The sequence below is a fragment of the Conger conger genome, chromosome 1 (genome assembly GCF_963514075.1).
Source record: "Conger conger chromosome 1, fConCon1.1, whole genome shotgun sequence".
NCBI lineage: Eukaryota > Metazoa > Chordata > Actinopteri > Anguilliformes > Congridae > Conger > Conger conger.
In genome coordinates this window covers 95,588,215-95,597,532 of record NC_083760.1, presented here as the reverse complement: position 1 = coordinate 95,597,532, position 9,318 = coordinate 95,588,215, and the positions used below count along the sequence as shown (strand labels likewise).

Sequence of the window (9,318 nt, the reverse complement as noted above, 5' to 3'; positions counted from 1 at the left end):
TAATGCATCATAGGATTACACAGCACTACACTGTGTTTCAGATCTGCACACTGGACAGAGGTACAGCCACTATTGGCTGTTATTAGTGAGTCACTAACGTGTGTTTCCCTGCTCTGTGTTAGGGCACAGTGAGGTCACAGGATGCAGACAGGTGCCCCAGGTTCCTCTCTCCGGGAAACCCCGCCCTGGCGTGACACTCCGCCGGCCCCGCCCTCTGCCCGTCCGAGGCGCGGCCCCGATGTGAGATCCAGCACCCCCGCCAAGAGGGTCACCTTCTTCCGGAGCGGCGACGCGCAGTTCGCGGGCGTGCGGATGGCGATCCACCGGCGCAGGTTTCAGTGCTTCGAGGCGCTCCTGGACGACCTCTCCCGGAAGGTTCCGCTGCAGTTCGGGGTGCGGACCGTCACCACCCCGCGCGGGACCCACCGGATCAGCGAGCTCGAGCAACTGCAGGACGGCGGCCGCTACCTCTGCTCCGACCGCCGCTACGCCAAGCCCGTCGACATGGAGGCTGCTGGGAAGGGCCCCGCGCTGTGGAGCCACGGCCAGCCTCAGGGCGGCCGCAGGAAGCCCTCCCGGCCAGAGGGGGCGCCGGCGCCCTCTGCTGCCCGCTACTCCCGCCAGCCCAAGCGCGTGGTGCTGGTGAAGAACACGGACCCCGCCATGCGCCGCTCCATCACCATTAGCCGCCACGCCGCCCGCAGCCTCCGCGCCTTCATGGGCCAGGCCTCGCAGCTCCTGAGCTGCTCCGTCCACAAACTCTACACCCTGGACGGGCACAAGGTCAGGGGTCATCACCTTTACCCCCTCACCTTTCACCTGTACCAGGATAGGACCTTTGAGCCTGTTAGTGTGTGTGTTAGTGTGTGGGTACTCTAACGGTGTGTGTGTGTGTGTGTGTGTGTGTGTGTGTACTCTAACGGTGTGTGTGTGTGTGTTTCAGATTGACAGTGTGCAGGCCCTGATGCAGTGCCCCAGTGTGTTGGTGTGTGTGGGGCGGGAGCCCTTTCGCCCCCTGCTGGTGGAGAGTTTGAGGAAAAGCTCAGACGAGAAGCTGCCAGGACTGAGGAACAAATCCCGGTCCAGCGTCTTCAGCGAGAGCCAAGAGAGCAAGAAACATGGTACGCGAGATCCCTCTGTGTTAAAGTTGTAATTTGGCTCTATATTTGTGACAGACCTTTGAAAATACCCTTATTGCTGGTCAATCTATTAAAAATAGTGCAGGTATATATCTTTGAAATTGATATTGTTTTTATTTTGATAAATGTCAAGCTAATTCTATCTCTTGTTTCTTTGAATGGCTCAACCACAGACAACTTTGGACTGGAGACCAAGAAAAGTATCATCCACCCCAGGTCGGACTCCAGCAACCGCTCAACCCGGTTTTCCCTGTCCTCTGAGAAGTCCTACACCAATGGGCTCAACACGTCTCCCGGCAGCAGCGGTGGCACTGGCTCCTGCCCCCACGCTAAGGGGCGTCTGATGAACGACGACATCGAGAAACGAGTTGTGGTCAATGAGGACGGCAGCCTGTCGGTTCAGATGAGGGTGCGCTTCCGGCTCCTGAACGACGAGACGCTCCAGTGGTCCACTGAGATTAAGAAATCCGCCTTCAGGAGTGAGGGCTGTTTGGGGAAGGATCAGGACCCCTGCGGCCTCCAGCAGGAACAATCCCAAAGCTTCTCCGGGCCAGAGTCCGCTTCTGGCTGTGAAGCGGAGGGCACATACGCTACGAATCAGGAGGTGTCCCGCGGTCAGAACTGCTGCAATCACTGCCCGGAGTATGACATCTGGAAGCACCCTGTCCATGGGGATGCACCCCCCCCTCGGCCTGCCAGATCCTCCAGCTCCAGCACCTCCTCCCACAAAATCGTCCGCAAGAAGGAGTCCGTGGAGAGCATGCGCACCGTGTCATGCTCCAGCGAGGAGTACACGGAGCGGGTGGTGGAGAGGACCACCTGCATCCAGCACACAGCGGAGGGCAGAGACACCAGTGTAGAGTACTGCTCCATCAGTTGCTGCTGCAGCCACAGGGAAACCTGCCCGCTGTCACCCCGCCCCCGGGGCGAGACCGGCCAGGAGACCCACCGCAGCCCCAGACCTGACAGCACAGGCTCTGTGTCCTCACACAAGGAGCAGGTCAGTGTTCAAGTCAATGGGGTGGCGGAAATCGAGGAGCGGCCGGTTTCAGCCACCAGCAACTCCTCCAAGATACTGGAGGCTCTCGGTGAGGACCAGGGTGATGATGATGAAAACAATGAAGAGGAGGACCTCCTGCTTAGTGCATCTGGGAGGTCTTGTAAACATCTTGCTGTGGATAATCAGAAGGTGCACCCAGCACGGCCTCCAGAAGAAACCTCTGAAACGTGCAAGTCATCCAGAGATGTCAGGTCGAATTGCTCGGCTGGTTCTGCTTCGCCTGTGATCCATCTGACCCCTCGACCCCCCAGCAAGGAGTCCAACTGCTCTGGCTGCTCCTCAAAGTCCCGAAAGTCACACAAGCCCACCTCCCCAGATCCAGACGCTCTCCCACATGAGGTGGAGCAAGACAATGACAAAGAAAAAAGGACGAAGAGTGGTGCATCATCCAGACAGTCCTGTGATGCACAGGGGAGCCCCAAACGAGCCTCAAACACATCAGAGCACAGCTGCTGTGTGAGAGTGCCCCCTACAGGACTGGAGGGCTCAGGCCAGCCTGCTGCTGGAGTGGCTGAGGGAAGGCCCATCAGCCAGATATCCACAGGCTCACCGGTGTGTCTGCACTGCGACGGCGGCAAGGGGGCCACTGTAACACAAGCTTCAGAGGCTCCCTCCCAAATAGCCATGGAGGAGATGGTGGGAGAGGTTGATCCCAGATCAGTGAGTGCAGCGTCTGCCAGGACAAGTGCATCAGCTCAATCCACCGAGTCCAACAGGTCTGAATGTGCCACAGACAAACCGGCGTCTGAAATCTCAGGAAACGCTCACAAAGGCGATAAGGAACAGGAGGAGGCAGAGCCTGCAGATAGAGCTGCCAGCGCTGGATCCTTCAAGTCCAGAGCCTCAGATCAGTCTGGGAAGAGCCACAGGTCTGTGAGCAGCGCGTCCAGTCGCTCAGTCACGGGGATGATGTCGTCCGTGTGCCCTGGAGAGGTGCAGTCAGAAAGAAAAGCTATTTCTGCTGTATCGGATAAAACGGCCACCTCTGCCCAGCCTGACTCTGAGCATAATGGATCGGGGGCCAGATTGCTTAAATCAGAGGACACCAATGGGCATATTGCAGATGACATAGCAGGTAGTGTAGAGGAGAGAGGTGCCAGCGCCGTGTCAACTAAGTCACACACTTCAGCCCAGTTCAGGAGCTCAGAAAGGCCTCTAACTCCAACTGGGGTGTCTCGGGATAACAGGGTGAGAGTGGAAGAGGACCTAAACGGGAAAAGACCTGATAGCACCACATCTTCCTGTACGAATGTGTCAGCAAACTCTCGGAGGTCAAACTGCTCCCAGGGAGACTTGCCTGAAAGGGCTGTTACCCCAGCATCTGCAGCAAAGGCAGGAGAGACTGTAGAAAAAGCAGCTAGCGGGATTTCCAACTGCACAAAATCCTCTGTCAGATCAAAAGCTTCCACTAAGCTGTCAGCTAAACTAGACAACACTAATTGTGAAGACACAGAAAGAGCCCCAAGTGTAGCATCCGCTAAGTCACACAGCTCTGCTGTATCCAGGAAATCGAATAGATCAGAAGGCCCTGCTCCTGCGGTTGCAGAACTGAATGGAGACATTGGGCCCCTGAGGCCAGAGGAGAGGGCAGCACGTGTGCTCTCTTCACGCTCTAAAGCTGCGGTCAGGTCCAGCTCCTCCAGCAAGCTAATCCACAACAGCCAGGAGGAAACCTCAGATAGAGCCTCAACCCCAGCAACACCAGGGCCAGACTGGGAAGAGGTCCACAAGGCTGACAGTACCTTTTCTGCAGCGTCTGGAAGGTCACAGAAGTCCAGGAAGTGCTGCTGTGTTGCTTCAGAGAGGGATGGAACACCTGAGTCTGAAGCAGACAAGGTGGCCAGAGCAGTATCTGAAAAAGTTCCAGCCTCTCAGCACAGTGACTCCGAGAGGCTAGCAACTCCCAAATCCACGGTGTCTATCTCCATTGGTGCAGTGGAAGAACAGGCTGCTAATGATGCAGAGGAGAGAGTCAGGAGTGGCATGAGTGTCAGGTCACTAGCCTCAGCTCGATCCACCAAGTCCAAGGGCCAGGCAAAGAGGACGACTCCTAAAGTACCTGTGTTACCGATGCCGATTAACCCCGAAGACTCTCCCCAGCAAGCAGGGACACCTGCTTCTTTGGAGATAGCTTCAGGCAGTGAGACAGAGGCAGCAAGCATTAAGTCCACTAGCACAAAAAACTCCAAAAAAAGAAAATCAGAAAACTACTTGCATGTTCATAATAACAGAACCTCCTCCGCCATGTCAAAGGCATCCAGCAGGAAATCCCGCTCTAAACATTCACGACCAGTAGGTAAGTCTTCTGGGGCAGCTGAAAATGCTGGGAGTTTACCCAGTGAGGGAGAAAGTGCAGTGGATGCACTGACCGATGAGGACGTCTCCAGTGTGGGCTCTCGAAACAGCAGGAGCAGTGACATAGGAGACGGCACCAGGCCCATCTCCAAGGCTTCAGCACGCTCAGGAATGAGCAAATCATCAACAAAAAACCACCGCATAACAGCATCAGACATGAGACCAAAAAGCAGCCAGTCCAAAGCGGCATCTCACCTGCAAGTGAATGGGCAGGCGGTAAAACCAGAGAGCATTAACGGGAGTGTTCGGTCGGTGAAGACAAAATCGGGTAAGAAGGCTCCTATAAATAATTTGAAAGTTGAGGTCACCTCAAGGTCAAACTCTGCCAGTTCGCAGGATTGCCTCAGTCCGAGTCCGCCAAAGCAAAGGTCTCATAAACATAAAGGATCTGTCGTGTTGCTGGGGACCTCTGGCGACAGTACCCTGTCTAACTCACACTCTGCAGCAGATCTTCTGAGGAAAAACTCAAGACAAGCTTTGGGAAAGCCCAAGTCCTGCGCTTCTGAAAGTACCCATAATGGGGCTCCTGAAGTAACAGACTGTGGCAAACATGCAAGTGACAGCAAAAGTGAGAAGAGCTGTAAACCCAGAGCCAGGAAGGGCAGCAGATCCTCACAGCAGAAATTAGAAGATGACGTGTCAGAACTGCTGCCCTCCAGCTTGCCAGACACCTCACCCATAGAGGTAGTGAGCGAGTGGCTGAAGAAGATACCATCAGACAGCTCCATTTATGAAATGGGAGACAACTTTGAGGAGTGCTGCAAGGGGAAGGAAGCTGACGAGGGACAAAAGGAACCAGGTCAGTTAACTAATGACATACCTGATGATGATCAGGCTGATGAGGGGGGAGAGCAGCAGCAGCAAAGCGCTGCAGCCACCGAGGAAATAAAAGTGGATATCAATACTGAACAGGCAGCAGAGCCGGAGAACCCAGACACCACTGACATGCCCCCCTCTCCAGGGTCAAAATGTCTCATTCCAGACAGTTTTCCCAACGATCGCCACTCCTCCGTACAGGTGATGAAGGTACTCCTGAGCTCCAAGCTGGACAGGTGTAACAGCCTTCCCGAGGTGTCCCCGGTATACGGGCGGAAACTCAGCTCCTCGGCGAAAGGCCTCCTGGACTGCCTGGCCCAGCTACAGCTGGTAGGCTCTGACCCGGTGGACATGAAGGCCAAAAGTGCCAAATACCAAGAGGTGATGGGCATCCTGCAGTCACTGTGGCTCTCTGACCCCCTGGACTGCCAACAGACTATGCAGAAGAGTCAGCTGAAAGAGCACAAGCCAGATGAGGAATACAATCCCAGATCGTCTTCAGGAGTGGACGTTGGCGGTAGCTCAGGAGAGTCGGGGAAGAGCGTGGGGACGGTGGATCAAGCACAGAAGTTGGAGGCGGCACATGGCAGGATCACTCCGGTCTTGGAGCAGGATTCACAGCAAGAGGCCACTGAGGTCTCCCAGCATGCCCCGGCGGACACATCCAACCCAGTCACCCCAGACATCGCCTGCCGAGTGCGGGGCACCCCGGGCGGTGCAGAAACAGACACAGAGAAAGAGCAACAGGATGAAGAAGTGGGTCTGGCTTCAGAACAAACCATCAGGAGCAACGAAAGCCCACTGGATGCTATAGAAACACCCTCTTCATCAAACAAGAGTTCTGGGAATGACAGCAACCCAGAGAAATCCCCTACTGAAACAAACCCACAGGAAACCAGCTCTGGGACGCCCCCATCTGTCCAAAGAGCACAGCTTGCCAGAAAAGCCCAGGACCCTGACCCCGTTTGGGTGCTGAGCCTGTTACAGAAACTGGAGAAGCAGTTTATGGCCCACTACGTGACAGCGATGGCCGAGTTCAAGGTGCGGTGGGATCTGGACGAGAGCGTGTTGCTCGACACCATGATCAACGAGCTCAAGGATGAAGTCCACAAGCGGATACAGTCCAGCATCAGCCAGGAGCTGAGGAAGATCCGGGGCCGGGCCGGACGTGGCCCCAGGCCGCCCGCGCAGGCCGCCTCGCGGGAGTCCAGCCTGCAGACGGAGCAGCGGAGACGGAGGCTCAAGGGCATGCGCAACAAGTCCGTCTTCTCGTCCCACGCCCGGAGCGAGGAGAACCTCACGGCCTCGGTCCCCTACAGCGACCAGCGCAGTGAGGACGAATTCTGCCCCTGTGACGCCTGCATGCGGAAGAAAACGGCCGCCAGGTCCGTCCCGCCCGAGTTCGTGACCCCTCTTCCCATGATGAAGGATTTCGATCTGAGGAAAATCCTGCAGAGGAAGCAGGATCCACCACAGCAGGAGGCACTGGCTGGAAACGATGGGGAGGATGAACACCTTGAAGTGGTGGAGGAGAAGGTCGAAGAGGAGATTGAGTCTGAAAGAGGGGATGGACAAAAGAAGGTGTTTGAGCCAGAGGAGACGGCTGGAGTGAACATCACGGAGGAAGGCGAGGGAGAGGAGCATGTAGTGGAGCAGGGGGGCGATGAAGGTGAGGACATTGTAGAGGCTGGAGAAACAGATGCAGGTGGAACAGGCGCAGGTGAAGGTGAGGACATTGTAGAGGCTGAAGAAACAGATGCAGGTGGAACAGGCGCAGGTGAAGATGAGGACATTGTAGAGGCTGGAGAAACAGATGCAGGTGGAACAGGGGCAGGTGAAGGTACTGGTGACGGAGAGACTGTAGAAGACTCAAAGGAGGATGAGGAGGATGGAGGTGATGAAGGCTGTGCCGCTGGTGACAGTATAAATGAAGGAGAAGCTGAGAATGAGCAGAATAAGGAGGGGGAAAGAGAGACAGATGATGAAAATCAGGAATTAGGCAACAAGGCAGCGGAGGAATTGTGCAGAACAGGTGCAGGAGACACTGAAGAGCAAAGGGCAACAGGGGGTGGAGACGAGCGGGCGGCAGACAGGGGGGATTCTGGGACTGAAGCGCAGGATGAACAGGGCAGGGTAGAGAGTAAGGTGGAGGAGCATGAAGAGGGAAAACAAAGCAATGAGGAGGAAGACAGGAAGCAGAGGTGTGGAGATGAAGATGATGCCATCGAGGAGAGAGATGGGGCAGACAATATTAACTCCGGTTGTGAGGAGGAAACAGACTTTAAAAACCACCCCTTGAGACAAATAACAAAGACTTCCATGGAGTCTCAGCAAGGGTCGATGGACAACTGTCCAGACCTAGAGCCAGAGGAAAACACTGATGACACAAGATGTTCCCATGGCAATAGCAAAGCCAGAAGCAACTGCATGCATCCTGCTTCCTCAGAAGAGGGGGCCACAGATTAAGGATGCTCCAGCACAGAGGGACACAAAATGGCTTCCAAGCCAGACGGCAATGCTGAAGGGAAACCACATAGTCACTCAGACTTAGAAATCAACTCAATCAGGGAAGCCAAAAAAGAGGGAGAATTGACTAAGCACTTTACTTTTTCATTCCCTTTTACTATGAAGTCTAGGTTTGAGTTTACAATGAGGCAAAATCATATTGCACCCGAGAACCCAGCTTACAGGTACATGAAGAAACACATGAAGGATGCTTCCTAATAATTGACACGAGCGCATTACTTTATAGAAGTGAAAGGACACTATTCCTATTTCAAAAATAGATTATGTGGGTATTGTGTAAGTGATTCCTTTGAAATTATGAATGCGTCAAATGTAAGTACTGGACACAAAATACGTACAGTGGAGTAAGCCTTAGCTACAGAAAGCAGGACATCTGACCATTCATTTATTTATTCATTTTATTTATTTATTTACTTATTGCTTGCTTGCTTTTTGTTCGTTTATACATATTGGAACCACAGTGGATCGGCATTATAAAAGCAAATTCATGACGACTCATTATTTGTGTTCTCAGTAATCTCAGGGAATGTTAAATATCCCTGTGTCCTGTGTCCTATATCCTGTGTCCTGTGTCCTGGTCTTGTGTTCAGAGAAATAAGCACATTCCAAACAACCTGCCAGTATCTATTCTTTCTAGGACTGGGGTTATGCTCCTGTGTTGCTTTGAATGCGTACTGTGTTTATCTATCCTAATCAGTTACCACTTTATTACTAATGAATTCATATTCCATCTCTGTAAATGTCTATGATATAAACTGTATCATTATTTGATTTACTTCCAAACAAAAGTCTCTTTCCACTCTCTAAAGGGTATCCATGCCTGTAAGGTGAAGTTACATTAACTCACACATTTCTGGAAGATTGTCAGTTGAAGGTTACTTCCACACAAATAGTTTAATGAAAGTATATTGTTAAAAAAAATATTTTTATGGATGCCGTTTTTTTTTTTTTGTCATGATCCATGCGGTCTTGATGGAGCCGGAGGTTGTTCCAGATGTGTTCGTTTGTCTTATTTTCTGTCTTAAAACACGGTCCTGCAAACTACTACATTCTACTTTTTCTGTAAAAAACTGAGGACTTGACAACAAAAAAAGGTTTAAAATTTTGTATAGGATGTAATTTTATTCTTTGTGAAATAAAGTATTTAAACTATCATCAGTTTAACTACTCCTGCTTATTTCAATAACCAGGATATTTCATCATCAAATGATACAGGCAGCACTATCACATATAGCCTCACAGATAAAGTGACAGTGGAGTTTGTTCCTCAAGGCTTAAATTTTAAGTATATTAAGTATATATTGCTGGCGTGGGGTAGTTTTATGTACCTATAGGGTATCGCCATGGTGACAAGCATTTGTACCTTTCTAGGCACTTTTTCGTAACTTTATTATCATGAGTACCGAGTCAGCGATGGGGTCA

At 52.5% G+C, this 9,318-nt stretch overlaps 1 protein-coding gene across 1 annotated transcript; it reads left to right on the top strand.

Moving 5' to 3' along the window:
- Positions 1–246: 246 nt before the first annotated feature.
- rp1l1a (rp1 like 1a) lies at positions 247–9,051 on the top strand (the record flags this gene model as incomplete). The annotated part of the gene is made up of 3 exons (XM_061217772.1): positions 247–783; positions 944–1,121; positions 1,313–9,051. Coding segments are annotated over 3 exons (7,239 nt in total), but the record flags the coding sequence as incomplete, so codon positions are not given.
- Between the last annotated feature and the right edge of the window lie 267 nt (positions 9,052–9,318).